This window comes from Schistocerca cancellata, chromosome 4, assembly GCF_023864275.1.
Source record: "Schistocerca cancellata isolate TAMUIC-IGC-003103 chromosome 4, iqSchCanc2.1, whole genome shotgun sequence".
NCBI classification, from domain to species: domain Eukaryota; kingdom Metazoa; phylum Arthropoda; class Insecta; order Orthoptera; family Acrididae; genus Schistocerca; species Schistocerca cancellata.
The window spans coordinates 544143047-544165335 of NC_064629.1; the positions used below are offsets into that span (position 1 = coordinate 544143047).

The 22289-nt window shown below is 41.1% G+C and overlaps 1 protein-coding gene across 2 annotated transcripts in view; it reads left to right on the forward strand.

Moving 5' to 3' along the window:
• Positions 1-12218: 12218 nt before the first annotated feature.
• LOC126183231 (protein MON2 homolog) overlaps positions 12219-22289 on the forward strand; it is a 222524-nt gene continuing 212453 nt past the window's right edge. For both annotated transcript variants that reach the window (XM_049925015.1, XM_049925016.1), the window contains exon 1: positions 12219-12523. In XM_049925015.1, coding sequence (XP_049780972.1) covers positions 12404-12523 — 120 coding nt within the window. In that variant the 5' untranslated portion in view covers positions 12219-12403. The remainder of the gene's footprint in view (positions 12524-22289) is intronic.

Sequence of the window (22289 nt, forward strand, 5' to 3'; positions counted from 1 at the left end):
TGAAGTGGCTAACTACAAGCCCATTGCTCTACTGTCTGTATTTTCAAAAGTCATAGAAATTATTTTTCAAAAAACACAAAATACTATCTGCAACAAAACATGGTTTCAGGAAGGGCTGATCAACTGATAGAACAGTATTTGACCTTTTAAGTGAAGTACTACTAAAATTAGATAAGGGTGAAAAGTCACTGGAATTTGCCTAGATCTCTCTAAGGCTTTTGACATCATAGATCATACTAAACTGTTGTCTAAGCGCAACAACATGGGTATCTGAGGAACATCCAACAACTGGATAAAATCTTACCTAAGCAGATGACAGCAAGTGGTTCAAATGCAACACTAAAGTTTCAATAAATTAACTCAACATTATTCAGAGCATGCAGCTTTAAGACACAGAGTGTGATAAGGCTCTGAGCTGGAACCTCTCCTATTTCTGTTATATGTGAATGACCTGAACAAATTCTTCAAGAACACCATTCAGTTTGCTGACAATACTAGTATGATAGTTAGTGGGAAAGAAATGAAAATGCTTCAGAAGTCTGCAACGCAGACACTTAAAAATATTGAAAACTGATTCAGTCACAAGTTCATAATAAATTAAATTAAGACAGTGGCACTAAATTTCTATAAATCGAAAAAAGATAGGCAAACTGTTGAGATTGAGATATCTGATAAGGAGATTCAGAGCGCAGACAACATAAAGTTAGGTTTCTGGGTCCAAAATAATCTTAAATGTAGGACACAAATTGAAAGTGTATGAGAAATTACGCACTGTATGCTATTCAATAAGAATATTAGAAGGATGCTGCAAAGAAGATTTCTGAAAACAATTTCGCCCATACATACTCATAACTGAAATACGGAATAATTTCCTGGGCTGACTTTTCCCGCAGCCAAAATTTCTTTAAGCTACAAAAAAGAATTACAAAAATAATGGAAGGTGTAAAATGGAATAAAACCTGATAACCACTCTTTAAAAAGCTGGAAATTATTCCACTTTCATTTGTCTATGTGTATGAGACTGTTATTTTTGTAAAAATGTGTACAATGCAAAATCCTGCTCTCTTCCAAAAGAAAAAAAGAAAACATTCTTTCTCATAACAAAAGGCAAAAAGAAGACTTTCAAATAGAGACAGTGAACACCAGCCTAAATAAAAAAGGAACCTGTATTAAGCAAAAGTTATTTATAATAAGGTATCCCCAGAAATTAAATCAATAAATGACCTGATAAAGTTCAGGTCAGTTGCTAAGGCATATTTGACTCACCACTGCTTCTCTAGCTTGCATGAGTACTCTCAGGAAGTAGACTAAATATTTGTGTCTGTACCTTAGCGATGTATTATATATATGTTATTAGCCCTTAAGTACCTTATTGATCCACCATTTATTTGTTACTATATTACAAATAGCAAACTACTTGAACAATACATGCATTTTCTGCTTTTACAGTATATGCTCTTCCCACTTGTACAATATATACTCTGCACATGAAAAGGCAATGCACATTTAACGTAAAAATACCGTAAATAATATAAATTTTAATCATGCAGTATTGTATTTTGTTATACACTGACTTGTACTATATCAGAATGTACCTTTTATGCACTACAGGGTTAGTTGAATCAGTAAAGATCTAATGAAATCTAATTTACTCTAATGAAAGATCTTCCAACAGTACCTTCAGGAATACAGAAGTCACTATTACCAAATGCACTGCAACTCCAGAGAAACTGGTATAGGCATGCATACTCCTATTAAACACAGACGCAGAATACGATGCTGCAGTCGGCAACACCTGTATAAGACAAGTGTCTGGCGCAGTTGTTAGATCAGTTACATACATACATACATTAACACTCGTTCCATAGAACAGGAATACGACATTTCTTAATGATGTGGAACGTGTCCCTGGCTGCTGCTACAATGGAACATTATCAAGATTTAAGTGAGTTTGAACGTGGCGTTATAGTCGGCGCATGAGCGATGGGACACAGCATCTCCGAGCCAGTGATGAAGCGGGGATTTTCCTGTATGACAGTTTTACGAGTGTACCGTGAATATCAGGAATCTGGTAAAACATCGCTGTGGCCAGAAAAAGATGCTGCATGAATGGGATCAACGACGACTGAAGTGAATCGTTCAGTGTGACTGAAGTGCAGCCCATCCGCAAATTGCTGCAGATTTCAGTGCTGGGCCATCAACAAGTGTCAGCTTGCAAAGCATTCAACGAAACATCATCAATAGGGGCTTTCAGAGCTGAAGGCCCACTCATGTACCCTTGATGACTGCACAACACCAACATTGGACTGTTGGTGACTGGAAACATGTTGCATGGTCGGACGAGTCTCGTTTCAAATTTTAGCAAGCGGATGGACGTGTACAGATATGGAGACAACCTCATGAATTCATGGACCCTGCATGTCAGCAGGGGATTGTTCAAGCTGGTGGAGGCTCTGTAATGGTGTGGGGCATGTGCAGTTGGAGTTATACGGGACGCCTGATACATCTAGATACGACTCTGACAGGTGATACGTACGTAAGCATCCTGTCTGATCACCTACATCCATTCACGTCCACTGTGCATTCCGATGGACTTCGGCAATTCCGGCAGGGCAATGCGACACCTACAGGACCAGAATTGCTACAGAGTGGCTCCAGGAACACTCTTCTGAGTTTAAACATTTTCGTTGGCCACCAATCTCCCCAGACATGAACATTATTGAGCATGCCTTGCAACATGCTGTTCAGAAGAGATATCCACTTCCTAGTACTCTTACGCATTTATGGACAGCCGTACGGGATTCATGGTGTCAGTTACCTCCAGCACTACTTCAGACACTAGTCGAGTCCATGCCACATCGTGTTGCGGCACTTCTGTGTGCTCGCAGGGACATTACATGATATTAGGCAGGTGTACCAGTTTCTTAGGCTCTTCAGTGTATAATACGAGTATGTGCTTCAAAACAAGGGTAATTTGAAGGTAAAGCATAGAATTCACTACCACACTATGAATCCCCATCTATAGTTCAGAATGGTGTTTTATGTTATGATGTAAGAGTCTTTATGTTGCTGATAGACCTCAGCCAGGGAACTGAAAATCCCCACTCAGAAACTAAACTACATTTCGTTGGTCAAGTTTAAAAAACGTCTAAAACTATAAAACGACGCTCTTTAAAATGTCAGAAATAAGGTGCAGTGGCTTGCTTGCCTTCCTGAAATCATCCTTCAGGTCAGTGAAAAGTTCCATGCGTGTTGGGTATAATTTTACTCAGTTTTTCATCTGATCTCAAAATAGGCAAAAAATAAAGTGGATATCAGATGCTAAGAGAGTGGAAACAGGTGTTCGACAGGGCAGTGTCCTTGACCCCCATTTATTCTTGATCTATATAAGAGACATTAAAAGCCCCAATAGTTTGTCCAAAATTATGTTTTTTACAGGTGATACAGCCACAATTATAGGTGATGACAGAAAATCCTTATCCACTACAGCTGAAAAAGTCCTGAAGTGCATGCAACAGTGGTTTCATGCCAATAAGTTACCAGTGCCCTCTGTTACCGCTAATGCTAGAACTCCGCATAGACAAGAAGTGGTTAGAGGAACATGACGGTCAGAGGGCCCCTCATGCCCTGCCACATGCTGTTCCAAGAAAAGATTGATAAAACCCTGTACCAGTGCATGAGCAAGATCATCAAGTTAATGAAGTACACTCCTGGAAATGGAAAAAAGAACACATTGACACCGGTGTGTCAGACCCACCATACTTGCTCCGGACACTGCGAGAGGGCTGTACAAGCAATGATCACACGCACGGCATAGCGGACACACCAGGAACCGCGGTGTTGGCCGTCGAATGGCGCTAGCTGCGCAGCATTTGTGCACCGCCGCCGTCAGTGTCAGCCAGTTTGCCGTGGCATACGGAGCTGCATCGCAGTCTTTAACACTGGTAGCTTGCCGCGACAGCGTGGACGTGAACCGTATGTGCAGTTGCCGGAGTTTGAGCGAGGGCGTATAGTGGGCATGCGGGAGGCCGGGTGGACGTACCGCCGAATTGCTCAACACGTGGGGCGTGAGGTCTCCACAGTACATCGATGTTGTCGCCAGTGGTCGGCGGAAGGTGCACGTGCCCGTCGACCTGGGACCGGACCGCAGCGACGCACGGATGCACGCCAAGACCGTAGGATCCTACGAAGTGCCGTAAGGGACCGCACCGCCACTTCCCAGCAAATTAGGGACACTGTTGCTCCTGGGGTATCGGCGAGGACCATTCGCAACAGTCTCCATGAAGCTGGGCTACGGTCCCGCACACCGTTAGGCCGTCTTCCGCTCACGCCCCAACATCGTGCAGCCCGCCTCCAGTGGTGTCGCAACAGGCGTGAATGGAGGGACGAATGGAGACGTGTCGTCTTCAGCGATGAGAGTCGCTTCTGCCTTGGTGCCAATGATGGTCGTATGCGTGTTTGGCGCCGTGCAGGTGAGCGCCACAATCAGGACTGCATACGACCGAGGCACACAGGGCCAACACCCGGCATCATGGTGTGGGGAGCGATCTCCTACACTGGCCGTACACCACTGGTGATCGTCGAGGGACACTGAATAGTGCACGGTACATCCAAACCGTCATCGAACCCATCGTTCTACCATTCCTAGACCGGCAAGGGAACTTGCTGTTCCAACAGGACAATGCACTTCCGCATGTATCCCGTGCCACCCAACGTGCTCTAGAAGGTGTAAGTCAACTACCCTGGCCAGCAAGATCTCCGGATCTGTCCCCCATTGAGCATGTTTGGGACTGGATGAAGCGTCGTCTCACACGGTCTGCACGTCCAGCACCAACGCTGGTCCAACTGAGGCGCCAGGTGGAAATGGCATGGCAAGCCGTTCCACAGGACTACATCCAGCATCTCTACGATCGTCTCCATGGGAGAATAGCAGCCTGCATTGCTGCGAAAGGTGGATATACACTGTACTAGAGCCGACATTGTGCATGCTCTGTTGCCTGTGTCTATGTGCCTGTGGTTCTGTCAGTGTGATCATGTGATGCATCTGACCCCAGGAATGTGTCAATAAAGTTTCCCCTTCCTGGGACAATGAATTCACGGTGTTCTTATTTCAATTTCCAGGAGTGTATATTATATAAACAGAAAAGGGACAAGAAAACACTAGAGTTATGCGCACAATATAAGGAAAAAAACATTAAATATGTAAGGCACTCTATACTGGGTGAAACTATCAGCAAGACATATAAAACATGGGCCTTCAGAGATTAAAGCGCCCTTCACCGTTGTGTACCCCCTACCCTCCATCTCTACCCCCCTTCATTTCCTTTCCTGATGTGACTTCCATCAACGCACCCTCCTCTCTCCCTCCATTTATCCCTCCTATCAACTATGATCCTCATCTCCCCCTCCCTCCCTCTGTCCTTTTCTCGGGCTTCCTTCCACCCTTTCCATCCTGTTTTTTCTCCACCTACCCACTCCTTGCCTCCATTCTCTCTTCCTGAGTCCTTTTTCTTTCCCCTTCACTGTATTCCCCACTCCTTTCTTGCGTCCACCATGCTCCCCCCTTTTTCTGTGCACTCTCCCTCCATTGGCTATCATTCTTCCCCCCCCCCCCCCCCATCTGTCCAGGTTCTCCCCCCCCCCCTCCATACCCATATGCCTTCGTTTTCTATAGTGCAGTGTTTTCTGTGAGTGTTTAGTGCTGTGCGGCCCCTTTTTAAAGTGCTGCCAACAGAAACCAGACTGTCACTGTGTTTTTTAATTGTGCCTGGCTATTTCCTAAGTGTTTTTAATCAGCATAGCTGACCTATTTGTTTTTTATGTTTTCTTCACAACTTTTTCGCCATGTACCAATTTTAAACAGTCATCATTTTATCACCTCTTTTATTGTTATGTCTCCTCATTATGTTTTTTAACTTTGTCTGTAGGCCGCTGCCAGCCCGTCCCCCCTCTAGGGGATGGAGGGATCGAAATACTACAATAAAGAAAGAAAAAAAGATTAAAGTGCCTTGCTTGTCGTATCCGTCTCTCATCCCCCACGAGGATACTCTGTGACCTTACGGCCCTCCCCATATCTCCTTCTTTTCCTTGAACACATCCATGTCCTCCACAGCAACCGCCGCCTCAATCCCACTCACCCCCTGGTGTCACCCTTGCTCTCAACTCCCCACCTGCTGCCACGACTTTACCGATGTGTCCCATCCTCTCTCCATCTCCATACCCTCCCTCCTCTCCCAGTGGGACTTCCAATGACGCCTTGTCCTGGATGATATGCTTCTTCCTGATATTTATCCTTCCTTCCAACTCTGACCTTCCTCTTCCCCTCCCCTCATCCAGGTGGCTCCCTCTCCTTCCCTTCCTCCCTCTGCTGTTTTCTCCATCCTCTCCCCTTGTCCTTCTCACTTCTCTTCCCCAGTCCTTACACTACCTCCCTATCTCTTGCCTCTTGGTGTGCTACAAACTCCACCCCTTCCTGCTCCCCCTCCTCCGTCAGTCCTCCATCTCTCTTTCCTCTCTCCCTCCTCTCTGACCTCCCTTCCCTTGACAGGCCTTTCAAATTTTAATGCAATTGCTTTGTCGTGTTTTGGTGCTCGCCATGTATGTGACGTATGTGCAGTGTGTGTTCATTGTCATCATCCCATACTGTGGACGCTATTTCTAATTGTGCTGTTCATGCCGCCAGTGTTTATGTGTTACATCTACATCGAGTGCCACTTTAACTGAATGTGGATTTTATGTAAATGTACCTCATCAGACTTCCCCTTTTTAGTATGTTTTAACTCCAATTGTTTTCCTTGCTCCTGTGTAAATTTCATCTTTTATCCAGAATGAAATTTTCACTCTGCAGCGGGGTGTGCACTGATATGAAACTTCCTGGCAGATTAAAATGGTGTGCCGGACCGAGACTCGAACTCGGGACCTTTGCCTTTCGCGGGCAAGTGCTCGCCCATCTGAGCTACCAAAGCACGACTCACGACCCGTCCTCATAGCTTCAATACTGCCAGAACCTCGTCTCATACCTTCCAAACTTCACAGAAGCTCTACAGCGAACCTTTCAGAACTAGCACTCCTGGAAGAAACGATATTGCGGAGACATGACTTAGCCACAGCCTGGGGGATGTTTCCAGAATGACAGCTGTAAGGAGAGGTCGTGAGTCGTGCTTGGATAGCTCAGATGGTGGAGCACATGCCCGCAAAAGGCAAAGGTCCCAACTTCGAGTCTCAGTCCAGTATACAGTTTTAATCTGCCAGGAAATTTTCATCTTTTATTCTTGTATTTTATGTATACCCCATGGAGCAGGGGAATGAAATGACAATAAAGGGAAAAACTCAGTGATTAAAGTAGAACATTGTCAAACAAAGCAAAGTAGGCATTGGGCACGAAGTCGCTCTGTCAATTAAGCACTTTTCTTGCCTCTTGTTTTTTCGCTTTATATATTTCAATCTCTTCTAAGAAATTAAGGGCGTGGCCATTTTACACACTGTTGAGAATATGCATGCTATTCTCAATGTTCCCTACAGAATGACTAGTTTCAGATAAATGCTGTCATGAAGCAGGTTTGTTCCATGGCTTACGTTGAAAGGGTCGCCCATTTGACTGATTTAATATTCATCACAGTTACTACAATCAATGCTGTATACTCCAGAGTCATCACATTTGTCATACAGTGTGTAACAACAAAAGTGTCTAATGCCTACCTTGCTTTGTTTGATGACGTTCTACTTTATTCACTTTTTTCCTTTTATTGTGATTTCATTCCCGTGCACCATATAGGCAGGGGAGGCTGGCAGCAGCACAATCTGCCACTCTTCAGCCGAGGGATACATTTAATAAAAAGAAGAATACATTACATATAAAAGGCGATAAAAAGGGGGACATAAGAACATAATAAGTGGAGACAGTGGGGGTTAAAATATACACTTACATTGAGATGTTCATGTGGGACAGTTACAAAAACTTCATATAAAGATAAAACACACAGTTGGCTATTTGTGGAGCACATAAAATACACTGAGGTCACACACACATGTTAAAAGTTGGTTACAGTATTAAAACACTCCAGACCGAAGACACTTTAAAACCATTGCACCAAACAGAGCACACACAATGAAGAATAAAAACTGCAGGGAGGGACCTGCCCAGTGAGGGGAGCCTTATAGGAGGAAAAAAGAGGGGAGAGGAAGGGGCACTGGGGGAGGGGAGCTGGAGGGGGTGGGATGAAATGAAGGAGGGCAGGAGATGGGCAGGGTGGGAGATGGAGAGGTAAGGCAAGTCAGGGGGAGTGCAGAGACGCAGAAGGGGTGCACTGGCAAGAGAGGGGACAGAGGAGGGAGGAAACAACCACTCAGGGGAAGGGATGAGGGGGAGGGGACTCCTGAGGAGGGAGTGGGGGAAGATGGGGTTAGAGTTGGTAGGAAGGCTAGATATCAGGGCAAAGCTCATCATTCAGGAGCGGTAGGTGCTGGTAGTTGGGTTGGGGGAGAAGGCGGAGGGTGTGGAGATGGAGAGAGGGCGGGACATCATGGTAAAGGTGTGGCAATGGGCTGGGGTAGAAAGAATAGACGACACCAGGGCTTGGAGGTGATCGACTCTGTGGACAATGTACAGGGTATAGATGTGTTTGAGAAAAAAGAAAAGATGTGGGAAGTGGATTAGGCTGTAGAGGATCCGTGTGGGGGACGGGAGGCGCATACAGAAAGAGAGGCGGAGAGCATGGCGTTCAAGGACTCGGCTTTATAGAATCTGGGTAGGGTAGAAATCTAGGCAACGCTGGTATAATAAAGGATGGGGCGGATCAAGGATTTGTAGGTGTGAAGTATGGTGGAAGGATGCAGTCCTCATGGTCGCCAGACAGGAGTTTCAGGAGGCAGAGTCTATGGTGGGCTGTGTGTTGCATCATAAGAAGATGGGGAGTCTGAGTGAGGTGACAGTCGAGGGTGAGGGCAAGGTATTTCAGGATAGGAGTGAGGTGGATAGGACGACCACAAATCGTGAGGTAAAAATCGTGGAGCTGGAAGGAGTGGGTGGTACGACCTATGATGTTTGCCTAGGTCTTGGAAGGGTTGATGCAAAGGAGCCACCAGGCAGTGAACTGGCTGAGGTGGTTTGAAGGGTAGATTGGGGTCTTTCAAGGGTAGGATTAAGGGCCAGGAAGGCGGTGTCATCAGCAAATTGGAGGGGGTGAACAAGCAGGCGACGTTTGAGTATATTTGCAATATACAGGAGATAGAGGAGATGAGAAAGGACGGATGCTTGGTGCACGCCAGTGGTGGGATAGGAAGTACGGGAGTTGGTATTGCAGATACTGACATAGGAGGGATGATGGGAGAGGAAGGAAGCAACGAGACGGGCGAAATTGATGGGAAGAGCGTAGGTTTGGAGTTTAAAGAGGAGCTCGGGATGCCAGACACGGTCATAGGCGTTCTGGAAGTCGAGGGATACAAAGATAGAGGAGCGACTGTAGTTAAGTTGGTGGAAAAGAAGATTGGTAAGGTTAAGGAGCTGGTTGTCAGCTGTGAAGGAGGGTTAGGAGCCACTTTGGGTAAGGGGATGGAGGTGGTGCTGGTTAAGGTGGTGATGAATACGGCCAGCGAGGATAGACTCGAAAACCTTACTGAACACCAAGGTGAGGCAGATGGGACGATAGGGAGATAATGTCAGAAGGGGGTATGTTGGGCTCTACTTTAATCACTGTTTTTATGTTTTTTTGTTTTGTTTTGTGGCAGTGTACTATTACACAGCGTCAGCGGTTCAGATCCGGTCCAATTGTCTCGGTGGGCAAGTGAGAGGTGACTCAAAGCAATGGCTGAATAACAGCCGAACATAGCACTTTGAGGTGTGGCGAAGGAACTTTAACTTCTGTGCCACCCTCCAACGGTCGAAATACGGAGGAGGGGGTACAGTAATGCGCCAAATCTATGATGAAGGAAAAAAGTGGCTGGACGAGAACAGGCCACTGCTAGTGACTGTGTGAAATGGACAGAAAAACGTGGTCGTATTGGGACTATCGGCAGTCATAGCCCGAATCCAAGTCCTATAGAATTATGAGCGGAACGGGAATCATTGAACGCCTCTGTTTTATATATCTTGCTGATAGTTCCACAAAGTGTAGAGTTCCTTACATATTTACATCGTTTTCTTACATTGTATGCATAACTCTTCTGTTTTCTTATTCCGTCTCTGTTTATATAACATACTTCATTAACTAGATAATCTTGTTCATGCGCTGGTAGGGATTTTATCAATCTTTACATGGAAAGACGTGCCGCAGGGTACAAGGGGCCATCTGGTGGTCACATTCCTCTAACCACTTCTCGCCTATGCGGTGTTCTAGCGTTAGCGCCAACAGAGGAGGCTGATTATATGCAGCAGTTTGTTTTCATTCATTGGGCTTCTTTAGCTATTTGTTTTGAAATTTCTATATTATTCTGTGTACTCGGAAAGCTGTTTATTATTTATGTCATTATCTATAATATCGCCACTCGAGCGTATGTGAGTTACTGTCTCTTAACTTTTTCCTTTTTAACAATCTAACTTTTGATGTGTTTTATTTCATTGTTTTTTTATTACTGTAATGCCTCTTACACCTTATAAGCCCATTACAGACTTTACTGATTGTATTTTACATTGTACAATTATCATTGAAGAACATGTGTACGCCTACAGTAGCGACATCTGGCGAACTTGGAAACACAAATATTGTGTGGCTACTGTATGGCAGTGTTTACTATTATTTATTTGTCTTTGACGATGCTGGCGCTGATTTTGCGTTTAGCATTTCACGATGCCTCTATGGCTCCAGTATATTAGGACATGTTTTTGTAAAACAGGTATGTCCTATCATATTTAGAGCTACACAATTGCACATATATGTCAGTAATATTTTTCATCATGGTCTATTTCATTGTTTTAAGCTGTGGACAGTCTGCTAGTTGTATTTGTGTTTTTCCCATATTTTGCTGCAGATCTGAAGATGGTCACCATAGACCGAAACCAGTAGTGTGATGACTTCACTATAGACGTGAAGTAAAGGAAATTTAAAAATAGTTACAGTATCAACTTTGTACATATTCAAAAGTATACTGTATACAAGAACACGCCTGAGTAGTTTATGTATGAATTCCTATTTACGTAACCTGTATATAAAAAGGGCTAGAAAAACAAAACTCAAAAATATGTGTGCCATTATGGAATAAATCGGTATAATGATCTGCCAGATTGCACAAGAGAACTGAAGATGAGAGAAAATTGAAGTCAGAATTAAAAAATTATCTGTTAATAAATGTTTTATGACATTGACAAATATTTATAATTCTTGAATCACTAACTAACAATTGTATTTTTTTCATTGTTATTCACCCATGCTGTTCTCATTGTAAATTTTATATTTTATTTGTGTACTCTTTTAACTGTAAATGGTTTGATAAATGAGTCTCTCAAAGTGTACTGCATATATGTCAAACCAACAGAGAGCTTGAATAAGACCAATGCATTAATTCATTGTGAATTTTTTAAATATATTGTAAAATGTTAATTTCATATTTATTGTATTAATATGCAGAATTGTGCTGTGCATATGCTGTACTTTATTACGACAATTCGTGTTTCACACAAGTGATGCAAAGGATGCTAATAAACTAAACTGAACTGCTTAATGTTATTGTCAGCCACTCATGTGGAAAAATTGCTTTCCTCATACAAGTTTTTTTCTATCTTATGCGAGGGATTATGAAAGTCAAAAGATAATTACACGTTTCCAAATCTCCACCTAAATAATTACTTCATTTGTTGGGTTCGCCCTGCAACTCGTTAAGTAAATCTGTGTGCGACAATTACCTTCGGTTAAGCAAATACTGTGTAGGCAATGTTGGTCGATCATTTTGTTTCCTGCATTTTGTCTTTTTTTCAGCACAAGTGGAGAACGCAGATCTTAGCAGAATACCTTCCATTTCTCAGTAAATGAAATAATCTTCGAGGTTAGAAGAGCGTAGTCGCTTGTCACTGAAATTTCGTTTCTACAACGACGGATGACGGGCGAACGGTAGACTGGCGCAGACAGTTCGCTGCACAAGGATAGACCTTCACTACAGTCTATGTTAGTGCCTTTACCATGTCCTCGCGGTGGAGCAATGGTAAGTAGAATAGGATGTCTTTGACTTGCAAAGACGTTTGACAAATCATAACCACATCACTGAATATAACACATGAACAAATGTCATCTGTGCCAGCTCACCTGTAGACGCGTTTTTGAGGCTTGTGTCATCGAAAATGAAGTTGTACTACGTGCGTTTGCTGTCGAAATGAAAACCTGTGTCTGTGTGTTATTAGTGTTAAGTGTGTGACAGACAGTGTCTAGTGAAATGTCATGCTCCAAAGATTTGTGACGCGTCAGCTGTTCATAACATGGCTTGTGGAAGTTTGTCAACTGGGAACGAGGAAGCTTTACGGTTCTTGGATAGTCTGCAAAATGATCTGAAGAACTTGTCAATAGAGACGAGGAAAAAATTTCCGCAGATTAAGGAGGTAAGAACAGTTTTTTCTGTATTTTCTCAGTTGTGTGCATGACGCTTAGGTGCGTTGCAATTTGTATTTATACTCTAATAATCCGGTCGGAGAAAAGCGTCGCCAGTTTGTGCGTTAATTAGATATTTGTTTTGCGTTCAACAACAGGAATGCTTTCAGATCATTATTGTAGCCAACAATATCCGGTCGGTTTACCATCGTCGCTTGATTGCCGTTCTGTTGTAACGCTTTGTAAACTGTTTTCCTCCACGTAACATGCCAACCGCGCAACAGTTTTTCTTTTCTTATTTTGTTTTCTTTTCTTTCTTTCTTTTTTTTTTTTAAATCGTATACGAACTTTTGCTCAGAAATTAAGACATTTTACGATATTTTAATTTTTTATGCTAGTGATGTCTTTTGGCACAGAGAATGAGAAAAGTAGCTCATCTTGCCCCCCTATACGCTGTGCTTTTTTTTTCCCTAGAGAGAATAAAACTTGTCAGATCCCTGAGGAAACTGAATCTTTCGAAACATCATCTTGCTTTATATAAATTAAAAAAATTAATAATAGTAATATTTTGTAATTTTGGCTATTATATTTGAAAAAACTGCAGACTCCACTACTGGATGTTTAAAAGCAAAACAGGCGTAAAAGAATACCTCGTTATCAACTCGTATGATTTACCTGGATATTTTAACTTTTGTCCTATAAATTCCACGTATCTTGTGTTAAACAGATCTTGTCCTCGACAGTATACAGACAACTGTTGTTATTCTGTGTCAAGTTACGTAAAGACTTTGAAGTGTTTGAAACCAGTATCTAAAAAGTGTAATTGGGGGAGCTGTGTTTTTTTTTTCCAAAGCAGATACTTTTTCTCCTAATATACATATACTATCTAATCTGTAGTCTGGAATTAACATTCAGTGGATTAGCAAAGGCTATTATTTGTTGTTAGTATAATTTACAGAAGTAGCCTGCAGTGTTTGAGAAACATCAGTCAGTATGCAGACATCTGAATATACACGTATGTTTAGTGAGTAGAGAATAGGTCATTTGCTGTGCCTTTGATGAAGGTGCTGTCCTGGCATTTGGCTGGAGTGTGTTACAAAAGTACAGAAAATCTAAATTATGATGGTTGGACAGAGCATGAGTCTCCTTCCTCCAGAACGTGAGGCCATTATCATAACAAATGCACTTCTTTGTTTGGTATTCCCAAATGTACTATTCTCTCATTTTTGTACATACTTGGAACAATTGAGCATACAAAGTTAGGTAGTTTTACACTCCTCATTTGCTCTCTCAACGATATACCTGCATGGCCACTCTCTCTCTCTCTCTCTCTCTCTCTCTCTCTCTCTCTCTCTCTCTCTCTCTCCCCTCTCCCTCTCCCTCCCTTTCTTCCTGTTTATGACAACAGTAATACTCATACACTATTGTTTTTTTTTTTATATATGCACAAAGTAATTTACATTTAACTAAGTTCATTGCAGTTTTCAAATTGTTGTTGGAGGTTTACAAAATCCATAAGGGAGTAAATGTCCTGTCAGCCTGTTATCAGTGTGCCCAAATGTTTAAAAGAGCTGGCTAAAAGATTTTCTGGGGTATATAAAACTTCTTATACACACTTCTGTGGAACAAAAGCTTTTGTCTTCGGTATTTAATACATCAGAATTGCCATAGACACTAGTGAATGAAAATAAGAAAAATAAGTTAACTTATTTTGATCTCCAAACTCCCTTAGAATCCATAACACAAAAGACGCAAAACTGAAATGTTTAAAATGATATATAAGGTGTGGCTTCCAATTAAGGTTCTTGTCAAAATCAACACACAAACATTATCACTGTTCTGTTTCACTTACTGATTTACACTCGTGCATTATTTGTTACGATGTGATCAGGGCTTGGGCTGCAATGAACTGTATGTCTTGTTTTTTATCCAAGTTCAGTGCCCGGTTATCTGCAGATAACTACTGACATGTTTCCAGAAAATGTTGTTTATGTTTTGAAATGTTGAAATTACTCCACTAGATTTGATTGTAACACTTGCATTGACTGTAAAGATAACTATTTCTGCTCCTTGGATATATGATGGACGGTAATTTGTATATAACGGGGCAAGAATACACCCAATATCAGTCTCTTGTAGTCCTTATTTCCAGTTCTGAAGATCCAGTTAGAAGGGGATTTGAAGTTATTGCTGTTGTAGCCAACTTCTAAATCATAATTTGCTGTGTCTTAGATAAATTTTCTCCTCAGTTAGCTTGCGAAGATTGTATGGTTTTTGCTCTGGCCCATTCTGTTCCATTAAATCAATAAATAGTCATGAGAAATTGAATCCTGATTCTCGAAACGCTGAGGAAAGAATATTAGATACCGCTGCATGCATTGTTCGCAACTAGTCTTGCATTCCACAACTTAAATTGAGATACTTCTCTTCCTCACTTTTGGCGAAAGAAAGTTAATACTATATACCATTAGTTCTTTGAAACATTGGTTTGATTAATGTACAGTTTATAAGTGTAAATTTGCAGTTAATGAACAGTGGTGATATGCTGTAATTTGAACCTGAAGCAGTTACGGTTTATGTACAGTATATTTTTTTAATCCACAGAATAGTAGTTAGTTCAATACATATCAGAGTAGAGCACCAAAATGTGCTTAATGTATTGTATATTTCATCCAAAAGCACATTTAATGCACAGAATCAATTGGATTCTCTTGAAGATGAGTCAAAACTTGACAAAATTTTCATTTTTGTATCCACTTTTCGTTTGCATTCATTAAATGTGCGACACATCTCACTTAAAGCATTCTCATAGCAAATTTTTCATTTAAAATGTACTGTACTCTTCCTTCTGATATGCCTACGACATCAACTATATGTTTGTTTGCTTGGTAGTTAATACGGTCCATGATCAATATTTTCATACATCAGTTTGATGTGGAATGTTTGTTTTGATTCATAAAAATAACATATTTTCTCAGAAATGTATTACTGCCATTACTGTTTACATGAGCTGTTTGTATTTATGAATATTTTGTGACAAAAGGAAATATGTCATTGACTCTATTCAGTTGATTTCTGTGGATTTAATTCAGGTTATGTATATCCCTTGTGGTAGTATAAGCCACAATCCTGAGCAAACTGTCTCTCCCAGTGCTGCCATAATCACACCCCCAACAGGAGAATCTCTTGCTCTTGTATTCGGAAGTAATGGAAATAAACTTCAGTGACAGTGAAAGTTCCAGTCAGGCTCAGAAATGTACACGGACCAGACTGCTTGCAATAAACAGGAAATCTGTGTTTGCTTTCAGGTCTGGTACAAATTTTTGTTAGGCCCTACCACATATTCATTACATCACAGCTTCAACATATCTGAATGGTTTTACTGATAGCAGTTCATATCTTGATGCCTTCATTGATTTCATCTCCATTGATTCTGTTCACCTCATTTCAGTAACTTTGATGTAACTGATATTTGTATTTAAATCTGAATTCAATATTTTGTAAGTGAACAATGACATGGTATAATGTTTTCAGTACCTAAGCTGTTACAAACCAAAGACAATTTCAAGACATATACCTGGCATGCTTTCACTGTAGTTAGTGATGATTACCTTCAAGTAACATGTATCACTACCCAAGGATGAAAATTTACAGCTCTGGAACAGACAAGTGAGGTCCTGGGCTAGCTACTGCATGTCTCTTAGATGACCTACAGATATATTCATTGTGATTAGAATCCAAGTAACACATTGAAAGTAGCATTCAAGTGATTCCATAATGTTGGAACTTCCTGCCTACCAACAGAGTTATGTGAGGATGTAAACCTTCATTCTTACTAAACAAAAGAATTGTTAGTGGTGCCAGCATGTCACAAATCAAATGATCAGCGGCTACTGTCTTTTGAACTTTGAACCACCTAAGAGCCATACCTTATAACCATGAAGGCCCAGTGTCCACAAATGGTGATTCCTGCCCACACCATAATTCTACTGACATTTTATTGGACTTTTCTGCACAGGAGTGTAGGATTGTTTAGCATTTCCAAGCTCTCTCCAAATCTAAAAGCACCATTTGTCAGTCTCAACACGAATAGATGCATATCAGGGAATGAAACATGCACCATTTTTGGTATTCCTGACCTGTGATATTCCTCCATTCACTGCCTTTGGGGAACTACGGTGCTGCGTTGTTAATGGAACTCGTACAATGGGTTCATGTGCTTCGATGCAACTTTGTGGATTGTTTGAGTTTATATTTTGATGTTTGCAAGGCACAACAGAAATTTCTGTGACCTATTTCAATAGTCAAATAAGGATGTTTTTATGGATGTGCAGTTTCAGCCTTTCATGGCATTATGAATAATCCCTTAAATTTTACCTTGCAGCCATGTAAATTTTAATGCTTCCACTGATATTGTGGCTGTGTATCTTCTAGTCATCATTACAGTGAGCCAAGAGACTCTCTGAGGAAACCTGGAAGATACAGTACTGACATTTTGGTGGAAGAGTTGGAATTTGCACAGCTGCAGACCCAAAATTCAATGGATTGTTGCTTATGTATGACCTTGTGTTGACATTTCTTTGAATAATATCTTTTGATGAAAAGTGTATTGTAGATTATCAGTTCACTTCAAGTCTCTCATGACATTTGTTACCTCCACAAAATGGTTTACAATGCCACAGATTTTGTTAAATCACATTGTTGCCACAGTCTACTAAAATCATATTGGTGACACATTCTACCAACTGTAAATTACAGAAGTTTGTCCTGTAGCATTAGTCTTTAAAAGTAAAAAGTTTGTAAGAAGGGAAACTACTCTCCCAGATTTAAATTTGAAACTCCCTGGCTGATTAAAACTTTTTACTGGACTGGTACTTGAACCCTGAGTCTATGTCTTTCGCAGGCAGATCCACTACTGTCCAGGTGTGCTTAGCTCAATTTGTAGAATGCCTGCCTGAAAAGGCGAAGGTTCTAGATTTGAGTCATGGTTTGGCACACAGTTTTAATCCCTCAGGATACTTCATATCAGTGCACAGATCATTGAAGAGTGAAAATTAAGTCAGGTTTTAATTTTTTTTACAATAAACACATAACAAACTATTTCTTGATTCATTTGTTTAAGTTTCTATTTCATGTGAAAGGCTGTTTATCAGAGTTTGAGTTTTTGTTGCTTATATACAGGTATTATTGCAGGTTTGAGTATGATAAAGTTTATATAAGGCGATTCAGAGTTAGAATCGGGATGCGAATTGTGATTTCACCAAGGTAAAAGTAATGGCACAGAAGGGGCTCCCAGTGAGGATCTCCCACAGATATGTAGATTGTATGTAAAAGTTACGAGAATTGCAGAACAAGAGGATAAGATTTCTGACCATCAGGCAGAGATTGATGCAGCAAAAACTTAACTGAGCCAGTTGAAAGGGGAAAAGAAAGTGAGATGTAGTAGAAGGTAACCAGAAAAGGACAAAAAGGGAATAGTGTGGGTAATTGAGTTATCATTGAGCTAAAGCATAGGTATAACCTGTTACCTGTTGGCTGGGAGGAGTCTTCTCCAACTGTAGAAGAAATTAGGGCTCAACAGACCATTAATAAGAAAAGTAGGAAAAGAAAGATCTCTCTGCTAGTAGAAGTCATGGTAGGAGTAACAGCTGCAGGAAAAACTAAGCTTAGAGTACCAGGTCATAAGATCTGTAAATCCTAGGGCAAGCCTTGGCTAGGTTGTTGTTGTGGTCTTCAGTCCTGAGACTGGTTTGATGCAGCTCTCCATGCTACTCTATCTTGTGTAAGCATCTTCATCTCCCAGTACCTACTGCAACCAACATCCATCTGTATCTGCTTAGTGTATTCATCTCTTGGTCTCCCTCTACGATTTTTACCATCCACGCTGCCCTCCAATACTAAATCGTGATCCCTTGATGCCTCAACACATGTCCTACCAACCGGTCCCTTCTTCTAGTCAAGTTGTGTCACAAACTTCTCTTCTCCCCAATCCTATTAAATACTTCCTCATTAGTTATGTGATCTACCCATCTAATCTTCAGCATCTGTAGCACCACATTTCAAAAGCTTCTGTTCTCTTCTTGTCCAAACTATTTATCGTCCATGTTTCACTTCCATACATGGCTACACTCCATACAAATACTTTCAGAAATGACTTCCTGACACTTAAATCTATACTCGATGTTAACAAATTTCTCTTCTTCAGAAACACTTTCCTTGCCATTGCCAGTCTGCATTGGCTAGGTAGAATGGGATATTGAGGCACTGAGTGAGGATTTGAGTGAAGAGGACCAGCTAATGATACTAGGATAACAGGCAACAACCAGGCCAAGAAAAAAGAATACAGTATCAGTAGGAACCTGGAAAAGCTAGGTGCAGCAACCTCAGTGGCACACTCAATCCAGGATGAACTGATTGGGTTGTTACTGACTCTGTAGGGGTTTCACATTGGTGCTGTGGCAGGTACTGTTAGTGGGAGATGGAGATACATAAGGCACAACCTTCACCTTAACGGGAGGATGAAAGGTCTGCTGAAAATAAGAGGGCCACCTTCCACAATGGCAAAATCTCTGTTATTGCAAGTGTGAGGGGTAAGCTTTTTTTTTACATTTAATATATTATTGAGAGCAACTTCCTTACAAGAGGTCCACATAAATGAAGTGTCACACATAAAAGATCGGTTTACTGACTTGGAAATTGAGAAGGCGGGGTGGCAAGTATATGGGCTCAGCATGTAATGCACTATTATAGGGCCCAGTGGGGAGCAGTACATGCTGAAGACGACCTGGGGACAGGAATTGGGAAGAGGGGACAGGAGAGGAGAAGGTGAAACTGTTGGATGGGTGATGCGGGGACACTCGGTTACCAGAGATTGAGGCCAGGATGATTAGTGGAGTGGAGGATGTATTAAAACTCCCGTCTATATAGTTCAGAGGAGCTGGTGGTGGTGGGAAGGATGTAGATGGCTCAGATTGTGAAACAGCCATTGAATTTGAGCATATTGTGCCATCAGGTGGTCAACTTTGTTCATGGCAATAGTTTTATGGTGGCTGTTCATGCTGGCAGACAGCTGGTTGGTAGTCATATCAACATCCAAAGCTGTGTAGTGTTTGCAGCAGAGTTGGTATATGCCATGGGTTCTTTCACAGGTGGCCCCATCAGGGACCCACAAGAGATCAGACTGAAAATGTGCAAAAGAAGGCACACTACACAGAAAATAGTAGTATCTAAGCCTTGACAGCATTTTATGATATCTTCAGTGCGGGTGCACCCTAGGTCGACCTCTTGCAGAAATCGTCCGAGTTGCTGTGAGCAATGAGGAAACTGGACAGTGCGGACGCTATAGGTGTAGTGTGCAACAGGTATGGAATTTGGGTTGGACAGGAATTGTGCTCAGGTAGCTGAAGCGATTAAGGTGACTACTTGTGTTAGGAGGAAATCTGGGTTAGAGTTCTAGCGTGGCACAAATTTTTTTCTTGTAACCATTGAATTCTTTCAGTGCCCTCATGCGGCTGATGGTATTTCTCTTTCATCACTATTGTTGTTAACCAAATTTCTTACTATTTTGTTGGTGTAATGCTGTATGACTGTTTCTGTACTTCTACCAGTTTGAAAGTCATGCTGATTATTATTCAATAGGCTGTGGCCATCTAAGTACTGTGACAATTTGTTGTTTCAGTACTCTCTCAATTACTTTAGAGAATGCCGAGAGGAGGGAAATGGGTCAGTAATTTTCAACTTTTTACCTATTACTACTCTTGAATAAAGATATCACATTCAATATTTTTAGTCTTTGGGGGAACAATGCAAGCCAAGGACTTTGCAGCCTGTGAAGTGATGTGGATTATAAGTGACACTAATACTCACCTACACCAGATGACATTTTGCATTTAGGGCTTTTGATCACCTGTAATAATTCATGCTCACTAGTCGGAAGTAACCTAAGTTGATCCTGATTTGTGAAATCTAAGTTAAGTGTTTGGGAAGCATTTATAAAATAATTATCTATATAATTTGGCAGGTACTTTTTGCCAATATTGATATCATCATGTTTTGTATGTGTAATTTCCTTCACTTCATTTATCTTCAGTGTTTCACTTTTTACAGTGTCTATACAGATTTTGATTTGTTGACTGACATTTTTATTACATTATCATTTCTAAGAAGTATTGCCTTTGCAGTTTCCTGTGAACATATTTTCTTATAAGTATGTTAAATATATATTCTATACACTGTGTATCTGTTGATCTTTTCATATATAAGTAGGGTAGTAGCCATGCATGTAATAATCGCTTCCTTGAAGCAGCTCTGATGATGGGCACTGATAGTTCATGAATTAAAGAAATAGAATAAATGCAAGAATCAATGCTACATACATACATACATACATACATACATACAGGCAGGCAAGTCACAGATACTCTATGCTCCACCAAAGAAATTGAGAATGAAATGAATTCCCTCAAAACCAAAATCTCAGTGTGGAGTTGACAATATATCGAGCTCGGTACTAAAATCTAGTTCTTCAAATATACGCAAATCATCAATCGTTACTTTCTGCTACTTATCAAAAACATTAGATTGGGCAGTTCACGGTATTCTCATAGAGAAGCTTAAATATTATGGCATCAGAGATTTTGCTGATAACTGGTTTTTGCCCTAATCGGCTAACTAAGAGGGTTGCAGAGTCATGCAGTAAGAAACTTGGCGAGTGTACACAATGAAACTGCATCTTCAGAATGGGAAATAAGCAAAACAGGTGCACCACGGGGATTGATATTGAGTCCACTTTTGTTCTATTATATATCCAAGAAGCAGAAATAGTTATTTTTACTGGCAAGACAAATGTTATAATCAAACCTAATGGAGTAATTTCAACATCTGAAGTTATAAATAATATTTTCCTGAATTTAATAACTGATTTTCTGCAGGTGGACTGTCACTGAATTTAAATAAAACACAGCACATGCAGTTCAGCACTGCACAAGCCCTAACCACAGTACTAGAAATAATGCACAAGGGTAAATCAAGAAATGAAATGGAAGTTCAAAATGTTTGGGTGTTATATTAAGAAGAACCTAAATTGGAAATCACACGTCACGTATCATATGAGTAAGCTCTGCCAGTTTTCCGTTAGTGATAACAGATTTTGGAGATGAAACTGTCAAAAAGTTCACTCATTTTTCTTATTTTCATTCACAAATGTCTTACGAAATCATATTTTGTGGTAACTCAGCATAGGAAGTAGTAGTTGCACAGAATCATGTAAGAAGGATGGAATGTTGTGTACACTCCAAAATCACTTCAGTCTGCCCTTTAAACAAGTGGCCATTTTCAAGAAGGGACGTCGAACAGATGTGCAGAACTATAGACCTATATATCCAACATCGATCAGTTGTAGAATTTTGGAACACGTATTGTGTTAGAGTATAATGACTTTTCTGGAGACTAGAAATCTACTCTGTAGGAATCAGCATGGGTTTTGAAAAAGACGGTCATGTGAAACCCAGCTCGCACTATTCGTCCACGAGACTCAGAGGGCCATTGACACGGGTTCACAGGTAGATGCCGTGTTTCTTGACTTCCGCAAGGCGTTCAATACAGTTCCCCACAGTCGTTTAATGAACAAAATAAGAGCATATGGACTATCAGACCAATTGTGTGATTGGATTGAGGAGTTCCTAGATAACAGGACACAGCATGTCATTCTCAACAGAGAGAAGTCTTCCGAATTCCGAAGTAAGAGTGATTTCAGGAGTGCCGCAGGGGAGTGTCATA